General features: G+C 39.7%; 1 protein-coding gene across 2 annotated transcripts; it reads left to right on the top strand.

Annotated features, from left to right (window-relative positions):
* The first annotated feature begins 2,021 nt into the window (after positions 1 to 2,021).
* Positions 2,022 to 18,134, top strand: LOC138020451 (uncharacterized). Of its 2 annotated transcripts, none has more exons than XM_068867438.1 (3): positions 2,022 to 2,135; positions 11,722 to 11,850; positions 16,143 to 18,134. In XM_068867438.1, the coding sequence occupies exon 3, from the start codon at positions 16,334 to 16,336 to the stop codon at positions 17,612 to 17,614; it is 1,281 nt and encodes a 426-aa protein (XP_068723539.1). In that variant the 5' UTR covers positions 2,022 to 2,135; positions 11,722 to 11,850; positions 16,143 to 16,333; the 3' UTR covers positions 17,615 to 18,134. The 2 variants fall into 2 exon arrangements, with proteins under 2 accessions (XP_068723539.1, XP_068723538.1); XM_068867437.1 differs by having other exon boundaries at positions 2,058 to 2,135; positions 16,299 to 18,134.
* Positions 18,135 to 19,497: the final 1,363 nt, after the last annotated feature.

The following is a 19,497-nucleotide window of genomic DNA, read 5'->3' as shown; positions in this document are numbered from 1 at the left end:
TCTTTTAAATTGCGCCCAGACAACTGTGTCATTATATTTCATTGTTGTAATTTTCAGGATATCCCTCTCATGCATTTGTTTCTCTAACTCAGACGTACAAGAGAGCCAAAAGATCTGGATTACAAAAAAGATTGGAAAGCATACGGTGATCTGAACAATTTTTTAAAGAAAGTTTATAATTCTGCTCAGGGAAAACACTTCAACAAAATATCTGAAGATCTAATATCTTTGGGAAACCCAAATGCATTCTGGATTTTTTGTTTCCACCGTACGCAAAGGATCGAACGAACTTACACTCCATGCAACACTGAAAGCGGATGACGTTACCCTGACTGACGACTTGTGTGTTTCCGTTAAAGATTATGGAAATTTCCCTGCTTACGCTGATGTTGTGGATTCTAAATTGTCAAATATCTTTTGTAACGCAAAGGAGGTTTCCCGTCTTTTGAGAAACCTAAATCCTTACAAGTCCCCGGGGCCGGACAACCTCACGCATCGGGAATTAAACGAATGCGTGATTGAAATCGATCAGTCCTTTTGTTAAGTTTCAAATAGATCATTTCTAGCTGGAGAAGTACCGTACGCCTGGAAAATAGGTAATTTGTTCCTGTCCACAAGAAGGGGTAGAAAAGATTGCAGAGAAAACTACCGTCAAATCGCATGTAAAGTTAGCGAGAAAATTGCCAAAGATCGTGTAGTAAACTTCTGGAAGGCCCAAGAACTCAAACCAGTGATTTTCTTGAAGGAAAATCAACTCTAACTCAGTTGCTGAGTTGTTTTGATGACTGGGCTTTATCAAGAAATAAATCAAGACCTCCTGAATCATCAGATGTTATATTCTTAGATTTCTGAAAAGCGTTTGACTAGCTCCGTACCTCACTAACGGCTTTTGCTCAAATTAAAATGCCACGGGATGGAAGGTCCACTACTCCGTTGGTTCAGAAGCTTTTTGACTGACCGCAAACAACGCGTCGTTGTTCGAGGAACTTACTCATCTTGATCTTGTGTAGCGTTGGGGGTCCCACAGGGCACGATCTTGGGCCCAATTTTGTTGCTATCTATGTTCTAATATATCCCCTACTTTGAGAATGTTTGCTGATGACACCAAAATATACGAAAGCTGTCAGACAAAGCAAGGGACACTGAAGTCCTACAATCTGAAAAATCTAAATGCACTCTGACAAGTGCGAAGTACTACGTTTAACGCTCAAACGAGATATTTCTCTCCCCATATATTCATTGGATAAGAGGCTTAAAACCGTAAAGTGCGTCAACGACCTGGGTATCATAGTCTCTTCGGATTTATCGTGGAGTGAAAATGTTAACGTGACCGTTAATAAAGCCAACAAATTGTTGGGCTTGATTCACAGAACAGTAGGCTTGTCAAATCGGGATGCATTTTCTACGTTGTAAAAATCTCTTGTGCGTTCAGTTCTTGAATACGCTGCCCCGGTCTGGAATCCGTACTTATCTGAGGATATACTGGCGTTAGAAAAAGTTCAGCGAAGAGCTTCTTGGCTTGCTCTTAGGCAAAAACGTGGGGAGCCTGTGATGGAATACGAAGATCGTCTAAGGAAGCTGAAGTGGCCTACACTTGAAACGCCTTGGTTATATCTTTCTTTAGTTCATGTTACAAAATCGTTTTTAGTATAAACAAGTTAAACTTTGACGATCTCTTTGAGTTTACCAAGTGCAATTCAACTCATGCAAACCACGCGTATAAGCCATACGCTAAGCCAGCTAATTGCAATCCATATAAATACTACTGTGAAATTTTACTGTGTGACCCGGAAATTACTAAACAGACTTTTACCGAGGTTGTGACCCGCTAACTGAGTATGCAGTTGTTTGTTTTTAGGCGAATACATAAAGGTAAGTTGCCCGCTGGCGTCTCGTAATCATGAAAAATATTCACATTTATTCAAATATTTTGTATTGTCCTTTACCGCTTGTGACAGACAATGAAAGCATTATGTTATAGCTTGAAAGTATTTATACCCTGCGATTTGAGTCGGTCCGCCGTGTAATCACGTGCAAGGTAATATGACAAAGGTGAAATGCTTGTGAAAGTTTATTGTGTATGTGGGTTTCGCTTGCAGAGCGTGCACGGTCGATTTCAAGAGAGAACTTGAGAGGTAAGATTCCTTCGGAATATTATTGAATGTGAACCCAAACTATAAGGACTATAAACCGTAGGCCCCGTCTCACAAATACCTTCTATGTTCATAAGTTCCCTGTGGGACGTTAAACAATCCACACACTATTCGATAAGAGTAGGGGATGTCAGTAGTCCCTGGTGTTGTGGCTATCCTATTCTCTCCAGCAGAAGTGGCCGGCTTGGCAGTGATGTCTCTAAAAAGGCTTATGGTGTGTGAGGCCACCTAAGCAGAAATAGCCATAAGCCAAAAAGGGACTTTGCCGAATGCTGGAACATGTAGATGTAGATGAAATACAAGGGAAGGAGCAATTGCAGTATTCCCCGCGTCTCTAGCTACGCGGTGCAGCCGGCAACAAGTTGTCTACGCGGCAACTCGAGTTCTCAGTTATTCTTGATAATTCACTCAAGTTCTTTGGAAAATGGCTACGCGTCTACGCGGCTATTCCGTGGTAATTTATTCATAATTTACTGAAGTTCTCTGGAAAGTGGCTACGCGTCTACGCGGATACTCCGTTTTAATTTATTTATAATTCACTCAAGTCCTTGGGAAAGTGGCTACCCGTCTACTCGGTCACTCTGTTGTACTTATTTATAATTTAGGGAAGTTACTTGAGTCCAAATAACTGTTGATAAGCACTACAATAACTGAAAGCTAAACCAGTCTGAAATATCACTCCCTGAACCTAATAACTGTAGATGCAAGAATAATAAGCCGAGTTCGATATACAGTCGAATCTGTATATAACGGCCCTATGTTAAGCGGCCACCCTCTATTAAGCGGCCAGTTTTCAAAGTCCCGACTTTTCGCTCATACAAACGTTGTATTTATTAGCTGTATTAGGCGGCCAACTCTATTATGGAGCTACGAGGCTTTATGGTCAGATTTCACGGCTCAGTTCTGTTTTCTTTGTCTGGCAAGTCTCAAGTGGATTTCCAAACAGAATAATATTCAAATTTAACAAAACGCCTTGTACGTAGCCGTATGTGAATATTGAGATATCGAACGTGGCCTATTGCAGAATTGCATTTCTGCGTAGCCATTTACAATAGCTACGCAGAATAGCTAGTGTTGCGGGGTATTCTGCAAGAGGAGTGGAAAGTATTTGTGGAGACGAATTCCACATGCTTTACATGGCATCTTTATTACGTACGTTATCACGAATAATTAAAAGAAGCGCATATTATCAACGATAATATATCATTTGGTGTAAACAATAACACGTAAGACCCTCACTGTCACTGAACAGTCACGGCAGGGTTTTTCCCAACCAAGAAGTTATATTGTTTAATTTTGTTGCGTACGTGCAGACTTCATAGTGTTAAAAAATAATTTTAGAAAAAAACAAGACAATAAACCTAGTATCTTTACTATTAATTTTACCACCCTGTATTGATGGAAAAACCTTGTCTTTTCTATAGGAAAACTAAACAAGTTTGTATTTACATATGATGATTGAAAAATAAGAGCAATAGCACAAATCAACGTTTACTTAATTTTCTCCGTTATTTAATCATCGTCTAGAATGCCTATTGTTCTGGGACATTTTAGCTCCAGTTGATATCGTGCGTCATCATGCGTGAACGCTTGCATAGAAGATAGAGCATTGATCATTGGTTGCCAGGCCGAACGCACAACGACGTTCATTAGCTTGATGTAGGTGACAAACTAAAGAATGAAGGGAGAGCGCTATTGTCTTATTTTTTGTGTCGTAAAATCGCACATATGAGCATATTTAGCAAGGAACATTTCACATCACGGTTAAGATTTTCCGTTTTGCTTTATAGAATAGATACTTTTTAGATTTGTTTGTTTGGACAAAAGTTATATAGAACACACAGAATGATGAACTGATGGTCAAACGAACCCTGCGCTCGCGAAATGATTGTGTTGTAAGTAAACACATTCTTCTGATTGTAGGTGTTTATCATCGCGCAGAATGCCTATTGTTCTCGGGACACTTAAGCTTCAGTTGATATCGTGCGTCATCGTGCGTGAACGCTTAGAAAGAGCATCGATTAACATGATGTAGGTGACAAACTAAACAATGAATGGAGAGCGCTATTGTCTTATCTTTTGTGTTGTAAAGTCGTACATATGAGCATATTTCGCAAGGAACATTTTACGGCACGGTTAACATTTTCCATTTTGCTTTATAGAATAGATAATTTTTAGATTTGATTGTTTGGACAAAAGTTATATAGAATACACAGAATGATGACCTGATGGTCAAATGAACCCTACGCTCGCAAAATGATTGTGTTGTAAATAAACACATCCTTCTGATTGTGAGTGTTTAGTTTTCGAAGGCGCAGACGTTACATGACGAGCTTCAATTGATAGAAGGAAAAAAAATCCATTCGGAAACATTGCGTTGAAAACTTTTGAAGTTATGGCGACGCTTTCTCTGAACATCTTTTGTCTAATAGACGATATCTATTGGTGCCCTAGCATCCCTTTGGCCTGCCAATAAACTCTAGATATACTTCAGTTTTTTTTTCTTTTGGCCACAATATTCGATTCGTTATGAAGATGGGGAAACGTAGACGTCCACCTGAGAGCCTAGAAACTGCCGCGATAGAAAACCTGACGTTTTCGGCATCTTATCAAGCTGAGCGGATAGTTGCCAAGCAAATGTGTAACCGAAGGCCTCTGTTCATGGTACAGTGGCAAGGTTACTATTACCGCAGCAAGAATACATGGGAGCCAAAAGCTCACCTATAGAGGTGTTGAAAATCCCAACCCAGGTCCAGTACGAGTGGAAGAAGCTAGAGAGCGGACCGGACTTGTGTTTGAAAGAGGAATGAAAGTTCCACTTCAGCATGAGGAATCACTTGTGATTCGCCACGACGTGGTCCGTTTCCTGTTCCCAAACCTACCAGTACAGATCCAGTAGACACCAATGGACATCAGCGACCAAGAACTACACGATGCTGTCCTATCCCAGTACGTGGAACGGACTATCAACGCAAATCGAAGGCGAAGTCGGATCGTGCAACAGAATTTCCGATTATTACTATCTAAGTCACCTTCGTTTCCCGCGATGGCAAGAGATTATCCCGTCCTGTCGAACGCCTTTGCGTTGTCAGAAAGAAATACCTCGCTGGGGCGCAATGAAGGCTCTGAAAAGAGCTCATGGTCCGAAGCGATTCGATCAGTCATTCTTAACAAAACCTTTTCCAATCTACAAAATTATTCAATGAAAACAAATCCTCGAATCAACAATTCATTATTTCATCTGCTTAGCTTAAGTTTTCTTGAATAAGTTAATAAGTTGAATAAGTTAAGTTTTCTTGAATAAACAGTTAGCATTATAACATCTATGATCTTTCTTGAGGTGAATATACTTTACAGTAAAATAATTCGCGCGTTACGCTCTTTAATCGCAATTGCACCCTTTTGTTCGTTTAAACTTGCAACAAATTGATTGTTGAGATCTTTCAACAAAAAATCATTTGATATCTCTAATTTTGACGGCTGCAAGTTTGAAACAAATATGGAGACTCTTTAGATTATTTTCCATTAAAGAGCGGAAAACTCGACTCGCAAACTAGTCGCAAATACGAACAAAATCTCATTACAGTAAAGTCATCAAAAACTAATCTTTCCATCAAATAGTGCGTAAAAAATACGTAAACGCCAACAGTCGTCTTGTTTCCAAAGTGTTTTCTTGATTTAAGGTATGCAACTTGTATGATTCATGTTATTTCGTTGGTTTGCATTTTTACGTGGAATGCCTAAGGCAGACCACGTTCAAAATTCGCTTGTGTGTCGTTTTCATAATGGTCAGATATGGTAATTAGCCAAGTGCCTGTCACGAAGCTCTTGGCTTGATCCTGTCATTGTACAGTAGGACATATACAAATGCATGTCTCTTTTTATTTTCTTGCGAACGGTAATGAGAAAAGCTAGTCGCTAGTGCCCATGAAAACGCTTGAAATTGCAAAGGTCGATTCTTGTCACACTTAACCTTCCTTTAATAGCGCTTTTACCACGTCCCTCTGAGATTCTCAGTTGGCTTCAGGGATCCGTGACATTTGCAGCCAACCTGCACATTTTACACAAACAGCAGCATCCTACGTAAACGCCACGAGGCGTCTTGTTACACGTTTATTGCCGTGATCTTATCATAAAGATCTCGGTAATCGTATTTTAATAAAAAGCTCGAAGATATTTTAATTGTTTTGTAATCTACACCGATTTCCCTCGAGACTGAAATCAAAACCCATCGACCTTTTCATGAAGACCATTCTATATCGGCTATGCAGATGCATGAATGTGATTGATATTCTCTCATCTGATGGGATATTACGCTCATGAATTATTAATGTTAATTTTGAAGATACAATATGAGCAAATGAGCTGAGAGAAAAAAACATCTCCTGAAGCCTGGATTTGAATCCGGAGCTTCGGATTTTTAGCAATAGTTTCCATTTACAAGCCTCCTGATCAACAAGATATCCAAAATTGTAAAAGTTAATTAGATATTTCTTGCCATGATATAGAGCCACTGCTCAACAACGTTAATTAATGCTTAAGCACCCAACGCGTGATACACTTCTTAAAAGAAAGTTGGTCAAGTTGAATTGTAATATGTTTTTACTTTTACTTCTATTTTGTTTTTGCTTTCTAATCCTACAACTTTGTTACTTTTATTAGCTTATCGATATTGTAAATAGCTAATTTTCATCAGTGTACACTGTTTCTAATTGGTCAGCGTAATATAGGGAAGACATCATTTACAAGCATTGTTTTTGTTATTCAAATGTGCCAACCCCTGGAACAAAAGACCCTTTGTTTCGACAGCCAATTAGTCGGGTGGCTAAGTGCAGAAAATTGACCGGATCTACACAGAGCGGACAAAAGCACCAAATTTGGTACACAGCTGCCTTAGGGTATACTGAACAGTTTTAGGACCGGTGTCCAACTGAATCTTTTTTTCTTTTGCTGGTGCAGCAAATAAATGAAATATAACCAAAATTGACATTGCCTGGTTACCAAGCATATTAGGGAAAATGTGGTTTCAAGCAAAAGTATTATTGAAAGCTCGTCAAAACTACTCACACGCAAGAAAAATAAGTCAAGCAGCGTTGATGCCACATTTTATATTTATTTTCAGTAAACAAATGAAGGTCCATGATGCTTTGCAAGCCTGATTGGGAGCCATTTTTTTCTAATCGCTTTCTTAGGCATACAAAACCGAAAAAAATTCTTTTTTTTTTTGACATGATGCTAACAAGCTCTAGATTTTTACTCACTCTCTGACTGGTTTAAACTCCAATTCGAGCAAATGAAAACATTAGAGTGCTTGTCGTGCTATAATTGTTTCTGAGTTGCATAGACCTACAAGTGAAGTTAATAGCAATCAGGTCTCCCCCAGATATTTTTGCCAACAGTTTGAAGTCTTGCAAATCTGTGACAATTCGGCGAAGATTTCTGTCCCCTTCAATTGTGGAGAAGCCATGAAGTACACCAATTTTATTTCCCTCACCACAAAATAAACACCTATTTTCATCACTTTCTACCACTTTACGACGTTTATTGGATATAAGATGTGGGTTTTCATGGATATCGGATGGTGGGCTTTTTTTCTTTTGAGCTTTTTTCAGCTTGGATGAGCTAATTTTAAGTGGCAGGACTGATGCCATTTGGCGTTATTCTTAATAAGGTCATCAGTTGTTGTGGTATCAGTGTTGAACTTCAGTTCCACTGGCCGAGAACTCAGGTCCTTAAAGTGGGTTAAGTTGGTAAGAAAGTTACTGTAAACATTGCTGTCGAGTGAGGGGGATTTCATGGGATATCTTAAAGCTTCACGAGTAGTGCATTGGCAAATAATACTAAGATCCCAATTTCGTGACATCTCTTTGTCTTCACATTATCACTGATTCAAATCTGAAAGCAAATTTACCAAAAAATCTTATAATCTATGGAAAAATAGCCTTCAAGGCAGCTGAATATAAGCATCGTTAGCTTACAAAGACAATAAGATACTTAAGATAATTAAATGTTTCAAAAGCATGGAGGCAGTGTGGCCCAGTGGTTAGGGTGCTTGCCTTGAAATCCGGAGATCCGGGGTTCAAGACCCGCTCTGACCACTCAATGAATTTGTTCCTGGTAGTCCCTGGTTAAGCTTCCCAGCTGCACTTGTAAATAGCCAACTGGTTTGCCTCCGGCCAGTTGGGATTCTTAACAGTTGTTGTTGTTGTTGTGTTCTGTTGTTTCGTTGATTGTTTCATTGGCCCTGAAAAGCCCCTATGGGGAGCGGTCAATTAAGTATGTATTGTATTGTATAAGCTGCATGAAAAATACGGTAATTTTTTGGTACTTGCAGTTTGTCTAGTGACCCATAGAGGTCGCCATCTTGGATGACCGAGTGGAGGCTAAGTACTAGTCAAAACGAAAACTTCGGAAACTGGGCCCAAATAAACTTTTCTGTGCCTTATTTTCGCTGGTAGTGATAACGAAGAGCAGTTAAGTGTTTTTCAAAGCAGGTGTATAAATTCTCTGGACAATTTAGGCTAAATTTCTCGCAGTCACAGTATTAAGGCTACCCACAGGCTACCCACCAAAGTATAAATACAAACCCAGAAGAGATCAAGCAGGGCACCGGTCAAAGTTTTAACCTGTATGCGCTAGCCTATGTTCACACAAAGCTTGGTGCTTTTGTTCGCTCTGTATAGATCTGACCACTAAGCCACCTGACTAAATGAGGCTCTGGTTGGGCCATTAATGACAATAGGTGACGTCAACGCTATCTTCGCTATAGCTGCGTGTAAACTTGCTGCCCTTTATTACTTTTAGATATTTGTTTCTAATCAATCCTCGCGTAATTTGTATCGTTAATTTATTAGACTAAGTGTTATGTAAATTTATTGTCCTTTAATTGGTGTGTTCTTGTATTTGGCTCACCCCGCCTCGATTAGCTTTTTCTGGCTATTCTTGGGGTAAGCCATCCAATAACTATCATATTTAGCTAAACAAAATTGTTGTTGTTGTTTGTTGTGTCGAGTTTGGCGTTTTAAGTCTAAAAGTGTTATGACAGGTCCAATACAGGGTTTAGGATAAATCGATTGCCTGGTTCATGGTGGTCCGGGTGTTTAAGGGAATCTTGTCAGCGGATAGGTGGTTTTCAAGTTAAGTTATCGCCGCCATAGCCTGTTTCAGCTCCCATATAGTCGGGAAAGAGAAAAAAAATGCGTGCGAAAAATGAGTGGGAGCTTAGGTCGAGGCAACGCGGAATCCCACCTCGCCTCGACCCTAAACGCAGTTGTTTTCATCTGAGAACTTGGAACAAGCTATCTGCCATGTTGGTGAACGAAAACAAAGGACTCTCATTAGCTTCTTTTGTTCGTCAACCAGCAGTTGTACATTACATCATTGTTATCTGTGTCTCTAGAAATTGGTTGCAAACCATCTACAGTTGCAGGTTCGACTTCTATGTTTAAACATGGGTTGTCTTTCTGAAACAATGACACTCGTATTTTGGTACCCAGATGATGTGAATATCATCACAAAACCAGTTTCGAGAACGACTTAACTAGCACCCCCATTCCGTTAGCCCAGGCCTCTGTCCGTGGAAAAGCCTGTGGAGAAGGAAGAATCAACAGCTTGCAGCTGTCGTCTACGTACTTCAAAGCTTGTACTGAGATAATATTGCAATTTTGATGTATAGTACTTATTTTACAGTATTAATTATCATAGAACTAAAAAACGGTATCTGGCAAAAGGCACAACCTTTCGACTGCCTGAACTCAAGTCTTCAGAGGGTGAAATGATCAGAGAATCAGAAATGTTAAATAAAAGGTTTGTGGTGTGAAGAAACAAGAAAACAAAAGAACAACATTAAGAATCTTTGTTTAAAAAATACTATATTGTCCTGGGAGTGGACAAGAGTTATAACTTTTTTGCATCTCTATCGTAAATCGAAGGTGTCACGAAACTTCTGCATTACCCTTTAAGAACTCTTCCCGATTTCGAAGTTAGGATCTTTCTGAAGGTAAGGGAAAACTTTGTATTTTGTTCACAAGGGGATTAGTCTTTATTTGGAGTTCGTTTGTGTTGTCTCTTGTTTCTTCCGCTACCTACAGAATCTGCCCGAAGTCTCCCCCACTAGTCTCAAAACCAGACCTCTTTACAGCATGTATCGGTGAAACTGGGGGCATTCGGTACGAGGAAAAAAGGGACCCAAAAAGTTTAAAACAGCGGCCAAAGGGTCCAGTATTGCAAATTATTGGTTTCATGACCATGCCATTGATTTTTCAAAAACGTGTTGATCATTGACAAAGGCAATTTTCGCAGAGATCAGAAGGTTTTGGCCGGAATCTTGATACACCACGATCACAGTAGCCTGTGTACAGCCGCCCACTCTCCGAAAAAAAAAAATCGGAGAGGAGCGTCTGTGATTTACCGTTAGTAATCGTCTTCCGGAATAATTTTGCAGAGATCTACGCTGACCAAAATTTGCGTGGCTCATATTTCGTTGGAGCTAAATTCTCAAAATGGTGGTCAATGAGGTAGATTTCAAACGTCTATCGAAGAGCGTCTCCCGATAGTTTTAAGATACCTTGGCTTTATAGCATAGAAGCACTCTTTAAAGGAAAGGATGTATTTGCAAGTCTTCCAACCAAGGTACGGCTCTGATCTTCAGAACAGCACAGATCGTTGCCGATGAGCTGTTATTTGCCTCGGTGTGTTCACATCTCAAATCTTCCAGGGCATCACGCTTTGTAGATTGTGCTTGAGAATGGCTAGGCTGGTCCGAGCAAGGCGTTGGGATTACATTGACTGGTAAGGAATAGCGGGAGACGTTTTCGAGTGGACAGTCTTTTGAATAGTGCTATATTCACCGCGTGAAGAGTGCTTTCGTTTCTTTTGCGCTGACAACAATTCCTACAAATGTACGTCGAATCGATTTCCACTTTACACTCCATAGATAACAATTCCGCTCGTGCTTTAAAAGAAAGACCTCTTTGACAATCAAAAAGATTAAATTCGTATTTTGTACCGTGCTCAAAAGTACACACGAACTCATCGTAAAATCTCTCACCGTGGTTCTCACAAGGGTTCTCACGGTGTTGATGTGGAGAAATAAAAATAAAAGCCAATCAAAACTCGTTGTTTCAATGATGTAATGATCGATGGGTAATAACCAATCAAATCATTTTCCACGCATTCCAGGAAAAATCACGTGATACGGAACACGATTATTAACGGTAAATCACAGACGCTCAAATTTTTTCTTTCGGAGAGCGGGCGGCTGTACACAGGCTAGATCAGAGCTAATGCGGACAATGAATCTCTTGTTCACTCCCGACAGTACAGTATTCCTTTTAACAAGGTTCTCAATTTTACTCTTTTGTTTTCTTGTTTTTTCAAAACATATGCTATTTTCTTTAAAATTCTGATTTTTTGTCATTTCACGGGTTGAAGACTGCAGTTCAGGGGGACAAAAACGTGTGCGTTTTAGTTCTCTTAGCCAACCAGAGCATTTTTTAGTTTTATCATGATTCATCCCGGCCGCGGCCACTCGATATTTTCAAGTATTAATTACATTTTTTCTCACTAGTTATGAGCCACTGGACTCTACAGTCGAGGATCTGCATACCACAAAAGTGGCAAATCGTCCCCTTGGGTTTTCTTGTTGTCTTCTCATTCATCGTTTATTTCAGGCACAACGAAAATTGGGCTGACAAAGGTACTAGTTGTAACTGTTTTGTTTGAGTTATGAATATTCTATGTGAAAATTTTCCACCTAACGAGGAAATTACACGTTAAATTTCACGGAAAAACCAATATCGCACGAATTGCGAAGTGATGAGTGCGAAATCTGTTTTCCAAGAGAAATTTAACGTTCACGCGTCTGGTGGTGAGATCTTTTTTGAATTGCATAGCTTTTTCGAAAGATGAAACATTTAATTTACCTCTTTTGGCTAATCTGGCAGTATTCAATGTGCGCTAAAGACGTCATTTCAAAGAGCTGTCTCGACTGTCAGGAGCCAGGAACCTCTTCTTCCTCGCTTCCGCCAAGCTTTTGCATTGTAAACAGAAAAAAATGCTTTGAAAAAATAGTTGTTTCCAATTTTTGCCTCCGTTGCTATGTAGGCCACGCGTTGCCACGGTGCAATATCAGTCAGCCTCGTTTAAAAGTCGCAATCCCTCTCTTGGGCTTTTGATATAAAGGCTGGTAGCATCGATTGATTAATTTCCAGAATAACTTGAGTTGCTACAAAAATTAAAATAACAAGAAATGTGCGCGATTCAGAAATGAAAAATTGAAGCTTGGGAGTGCATATTAGAAAGCTAGTCGGGACTTGAAATCAAAGGATACGACCGGATACGACCGGATGGTCGCGTCACCACTTTTTCAATTTTTTCATCTCGGAAAGCGGGCTGAAAGTCACCATATTGACAGACACCAATTTCATCTCGTTAACCAAGCCAGCCCGGTCAACCGGGCTCATATGAAGAGGCCCTAAGAAAATAACACAAACAGCGGTGATAAACATTGTATTCAAACGCATTTTTTATAAAACTTGACGTTTCGTATGCTAGTCAACATACATTTTCAAAAGTGACCGTTACGATTTTTGAAAACTATATAAATTATGTAAAAATAAAATTATATAAAATAAAACAAGCAAGAGACGCAGTAGCGACTCAGAGTTTCATGTTCTCGACACAATCTTCAGGCTACAATGATCTTAATTAATGCGCATTACTCGGTATTTATAGAATTCCCTAAAGTGGAAGAACTGAATTAGTATCTAAATGTCGTCATAGAAATAAGTTCCTACTGCACAATGTGAAGTAATGAGCTTCCACTTTAGGGAATTCTAGAAATGCCGAGTAATGCGCATTAATTAAGATCATTGTAGCCTGAAGATTGTGTCGAGAACATGAAACTCTGAGTCGCTACTGTGTCTCTTGCTTGTTTTATTATATATATATATATATATCGTAAACATTAGGGGTCTGGAACCTAGACTGCAAAAAACGATCTGCAGCAGTACGTGTCTAGACATAATGAGGAGTAATAGCTAAAACAGCAATAACTTCTCGCTGCTAATATTGACACTAAGGGAAGGCTTTAGCTCTTGAATGAACAAACCCCTGGTTCCAGACCCCTAATGTTTACGATATATATGATGAGGACTTCTACCCATTTTTTGGTTTTATATATATATATATATATATATATATATATACACAGTACTTTAAGTTCCAATACTAGCCCAGAGTGCTCAACAACAAAGGAGTTGGAGCTGGTTATATATATAGAAGAGTGGACTACTTTTTCATTGCAGATCGAAGAGGTTGTTTCGTAGGAGCGTAGCGCTCCCACTCTTCAGGATCTTATGATTCTATTTACATAAACGCGTATTTATGCGTTAATTTTTTCATCACACTTGCTTACACATTGTTTGGTTCTTAATTACACGTTCTTTAGTAAAAACCTACTTGCATGCCGGCAGCTGCTAACTAACTCTGACCTTTTGTTAAGTGTGGCGAGCTTCGGGTGGCAAATTATGTAATATTTTTCAAGTGTGCATAAGTTACATCTTTTTGTAGTGTTACAATACGCACGCGCTCTGCCTAGAATTTTCCAAGTGATCTTATACTCTGTTTTTGCTTTCTTTAAGCGCCATACATATTTGCTTAGTTCAGTTTGATTACTGTACTTTTCTGTCCTAAAAGATTGCTTGTGGTTTGCGAACCTCGCCTTAAAGTCCGTGTCCGTGAGCCCTACATAGTGCTCAGTCCCCTCGCTAGATGTGACAGAGGCCTGGTACACAATGCCCTTTGCGAGACACTGGTTGTCGAGTGGGCACTCCTCTTTCTTCCTGCAGTTGCATAGCCTTTCTTCGCGTGTTTCTGCTCCTGATTGTAGTAGTAGGCGCTTGTTTTTTGAATCTATTACACTTTTTACGTTAGGCATGCAACTGTATGAGAGCTTTAGGGTACTACGATTGAAAATTGGCCTTAGGGCGTGGCCCCTTGGGAAACACTCATTGATGATCCGCAAGAATTCTTTCCCTAAGTTGGTCTTGACTCGCGCATCGAACGGGGGATTGAACCAGGTAACGTTCCGTTTTCTTATCCTGCGTTTTTTTCTCCTGTTTTCCCTTGGGTGGAATTTCAACGTGTGCTGGTATCCGCTTTTGTCTAACGCCGCTTGGTAGGGTGGTGCAGCTTTGTTGAACACAGATTCATCGGATGAAGTATCCGATAATCTCTGGTTTACGCTCTCTGGGATACGTCTCAGAATGCTGGGGTGGTGGTTGCTCTTTGCATGCACATATTGTGGTATGTTTCCAGGTTTCATGAAGGGGTGGTGCCTTCTTCTTGAATCAAAAAATGTTTACAGAGGTCACATCTTTTGTTACATTTGCAACAACCTCGAGCATCTTCCAAGGTTTCATTTCTGGCTTCAATGTTCCGAAATTTAGATGGAGCTAAGATTTCTTTTAGGTTTTTTGTTCTGCGGTAAGCTGGAAAAATCGACTTTGATGGAAAAATCTCTAAAAGCTCAGGAGACAATCTAAGTAAGTGGGAATGTTTTTTAATCACCTGCTGGATGTCTGGAAGAATTGGGTTGTAGTCAAGTACTAGAGGAAAAACCTTTTTCTTTGGCTTGACTCTTTTTGTTAAGAGTTCGGACCTCTCATTGCTTAATGCTTTTTCAAATTGTCTGTCCACTAATTCCTTGCTGTAATTTTGTGAGCACAGATATCCTTTATATTCTTCACATCTCTTGTTCAAAAACTGGTCTGTAGAACAATTGCGTTTAATTCGAAGAGCCACCCCATAGGGAATTGCACGCATACAATGTGATGGGTGCGAACTCGAAAAAGGTAAATAAAGATGACTGTCGGTTGGCTTAGCATAAATATCAGTGATTATAAACCCATCTTGGAGGTGCAAAGTAAGATCTAGAACGTTGAGGCTACTCTCCGAATATACCAGTTCAAACTTGATGGTGGGATAGAGTGAATTAATATACTCCGTAAATTCTAGCAGTTTCGTCAAACCAAGAGTCCAAAGATCAAACACATCATCTCTATACCTCCACCAAAGCATAGGCTTGCTTGCACCTCCAAGTTTAGCCTTCTCATCAATTAATCCCATTGCCAAATCGGCGTAACTACAGGCATTTTTGGGGCCCATGGCAGTGCCATGTTTCTGAATAAAATTTTGATCTGCAAATTGACAATTATTGATTTGAAGACAAATCTCAACGGCTTCGACTATACAATCCGTAGATGGAAATTTATCTTTCCTAGAATCAAGCGCCTTTCTAACAGCTGAGATTCCTAGGTTATTATCAATGTTGGGAAACATAGCCACAACATCCCAAGATACAAGCAAACTACCAGGGGGTAGGGGACCTTTCTCAGCATTTAAAGCCTGAATTTTGTTAATTAGATCACTTGTGTCTTTAACGAATGATGGAAGGTTCTGTGCTAAGGGCACATATATATATATATATATATATATATATATATATATATATATATATATATATATATATATATATACCGTAGAATATATATATATATATACCGTAGAATGAAGAAATGAAACCCATCACGTTAATCAACTGATTAATTATAGCGAATGAAAAACATGAAGAATTGCCCTGAGCGGGATTTGAACCCACGTCCCCCTGAATACCGGTAGGGTGTGATGACCACTACACCATCAGGACAACCACGCTGGCAACGCAGCTATCGAGACAGTGAATTGGCCTATCGTGAGTATCCCGGGATTCTTTCACGGGTGGGATCATGGATGGGAAAGCCTAAACCCCTTCATAGCCTTAAACCTAAGGATCGACTAACGATTCACAGGCAAACACCAACTTACGCATCAGCTAATCAGAGGGATCAAGTTAATGATGCAGGCTTATTTTTTATAGACCGTAGAATGAAGAAATATATATATATATATATATATATTATTTTCCTAATGAATCCTGGGTATTTTCAGTCCCTTTAGGAGAAGACGGACACAACTGCAATTACTGGTCGTGAGCGCTCTTAAAGGACTGGAACTACCCAGGATTCATTGGGAACTTACCATTGGCAAAGAAGAGATACACGCCAACTTTACTCTGACATTAAATATTCTCTCCTCCTATTTTAGAAATACGTAGGCCTTTGCCGTGGGAATTGGGTGGAATGAAATTTCACGCAAAAGATGCTGGCATTGACGGCAAAAGCGCAGTAGGCGGACCTAATACACAAGCTAACACCTTCGATGAACATAAAATTCAACAAGGGAAGGGTTCGTGGATAGAAGGTGTGGTTTCGAAAATGCTTCCTAGGCTTTACTCCGACAGGCAACGTTATAAAGAAACGTGTAGTCATAAATGGCAAAAAGAATACAAGAGTCTTCACAAAGATATTTTAGAGGGACGCAGACCGCGAAAGTTTATTGTGTTTACTTGCAAAGAGCAAGAATATGGATGTTCTGGTTATGGTAACCGCTTAGCAGCACTTACGTCACTTCTCTATCTTTCCATTTTAACCCAACGAGCATTTTTGATTGAATGGGATGTGGATGCAGGGGTACCACTCGAACGTTATCTTTCTACAAATAACATTGCGTGGAATTATCCTGTCAAGGAACTACAAGAACTTAAGACGAGGAAGCATCTTTGGGCCAAATACGGCCCAAAAAGAAATGGCACGTTTAACGTAATAGGTTCCAAAGCAAAGTTGGCAGCTTGGCTAAAGAAAACCGATTTACGGGCGTTCTTTGACCGACCTGTTGAAAAAGTAGTGGGAATGTGGTATTTTGTCGATGTTTTATTGAAAAACGAATTCTTGAAAAATCGTGCCATCGAATTGGGGATCAGTTCCAGAGGAACGTATTACAGTTTTATAGGCTGTGCTTTTGAATTTCTCTTTCAAAAGACACGCACATTAGAAGAACGGCTTGAATCAACGCGGAATTCACTTAGTCTTGAAAGATCGGCTTTTAAGATTGGGATACAAGTTAGAATGGGCGACATATCCTTTGGAAAGAGCTTGCAGTATAATGACATCAATTATAAAGATTTCTTTAATTGCGCTCAGGCGTTAAGTGAAGCAATTTCGACACGAAATCAAACACGTTTTATGAAAAGAAGGATTCGATGGTTTCTTGCAACGGACGATATTAAGGTTAAAAAGTTTGCAATCGAGAACTATTCCGCAAATACAGTCACCCAAATGATAACTCCGCAACACATAACACGTTTGACAATGCTGACACGTTCGGAATCCGTGGAAAGTATGTTGGATATAATTGTGGACCATTTATTGTTGTCTGAGTGCACTTTTCTCATTTTGTCCAGAGGAAGTACTTTTGGAAAGACAGCTGCTGCACTCGCGTTTCATTCCGCGGAAACGTTGACGTTCGGGACAATATGTGCCAAGATGGCCCGAAATGAGCACAGAAATGAGAACCATAAATGACCTCGAACTCGGGTTATTCCCCTACATACATACTTCTTCTTCTGTTATTGACCACGTAGTTACAAGCAACAAAGCTAAACGTTGAAAAACTGTTATTGATTGTTGCTATAATCATTTTCTTTCTGGATCCCCTACTTCTAAACGCTTTTTTGAAAAAAAGAAAACCAGGATTTGGTTGGTCTTGTGACCATGCATGCTTTAAAAGGACGGTGTCAAAGTATCGTATTTGATTTTGTGTAGTTCCTCAACATGGTCAACGTTGTGACCGTGCCGACTGGACACTAGGTAACTGCTATTCTTGAGGAGTCAACCTCAACCCGAAATCAAATTTTGAGCGTGGACTTTACCTGCCTGAAATTCTGTGTTAATCCTCTCGGGTTTTCTTTCGATTTTAAGTGTATAACTGAAAAGCTGTTTTGTTTATACTTTTATTCATTTAATTCATTCCTACGTGATTATTTATGTGAAAAGGTGAGAGTCATTTTGAACTGTTCGGATCAATACAAGCTGGGGAACTAGAGGAAGGTGTTCTGCCGACTTGGTCATCCTTTTAAATGAACCTTTCCAAACAGCTAAAAATGGTGTTCAGTGCGCATGTGCAACAGCTGACCGTTTCCCTTTAACGTCAACCTACAAATTACTTTTAAACATCACAACTCAAAGCTTTGTGGCATAAAAATGTCCGTCGAGCATACCGTCATAATTGAAGTTCCAAACAACAAAGATAAACGTTGAAAAACTGTTAGCTGAAATGTTTTCAAACACCCCGATCTGGCGCAACCCATTTCAATCTTCTTCAATTTTGCCCATCCCTGCATATTTCATGTTTTATTCAAACATCCATTTACTGTTTCAAGTGGTTAAGTGTTTTTTTACGTTTTGCTTGATCCCAGAAGCTGAATGTGAAAAATTCTCGTGACACAGCCCTCACGGTTGAGTTGTTCCCAAAGATAAAGAACATTAAGCCGGAAAAGAGAATTTATTTATAATTTCGGTTTTATTTTACAACGCTATCATTTCCACATCCACCTCCACCTCCACATCAACAAGAGAATATCTTGCTCCAACTTTCAATACGTGACAATACGTGACGTCCCCAGGGCGCTTTTCGAAAAGCGCCCTGGGGACGAGGTTGGACAAGTGAATATGAAAAGCAAATGGTGGACAAAAAGTAACTTTTCAGGGTTTGATTTGCCACACTTTTCGTGGCATCATGACGATTTATTTTTATTTGTCACGGAAAAGCAAGTGCGCAATCTTTTCAAGAAAAACATTCATCACAAAAGATTCAGAAAAAGCTACTGCGGTAGAAATAGATAGCTAATGCGTTTGTTTTGACTCGTCAAGACAACAAAGCGTCTTTACCAATCCTACAGAAGTGGTAAGAAAAGCAACTACCTTGCTCTTGAAAAATCATTGCTACTTCGACGTGTATTGGAAGGAGGATACTGGTTGTCTGGTAAAAACAACCACCAGCTTTGACGAACGACAACGGAAAATGGAGGGAAAGAGTAAAAAAGGTTGCCGAGCTCACTCGACTTGATGATGAAATTCATGAGCAAACCCAGCCTTAACCCCAAGGAAACGTTTAGGGCTGGTTTTTCTTAGCGACACGACTAACATACTCAAATGGAAGAACTTGACGTTTTCATTGGTGTCTTTTTTGTCCTTGTGCTACTGAATCATACATGTTCCATACAACTGAGCTGCATAATAACGTTCACAGTACTTTGGATACACGTCACAATGTGTCACAAGGTGTTTCGTTAAGCTTAAGGACTACTTCATTATTACCTTTTAGTTATGATTCTGGTTGAGGCCATGGTTCATGGGTCACTTTGTGACGCCCACTCCAAGTAATGTGAATCGGAGAGTGAATTACA

This window comes from Montipora capricornis, chromosome 10, assembly GCF_036669925.1.
Source record: "Montipora capricornis isolate CH-2021 chromosome 10, ASM3666992v2, whole genome shotgun sequence".
Taxonomy (NCBI): Eukaryota; Metazoa; Cnidaria; class Anthozoa; order Scleractinia; family Acroporidae; genus Montipora; species Montipora capricornis.
Note: the sequence above shows the minus strand (reverse complement) of the source record. Positions and strands in the feature narration are given on the sequence as shown.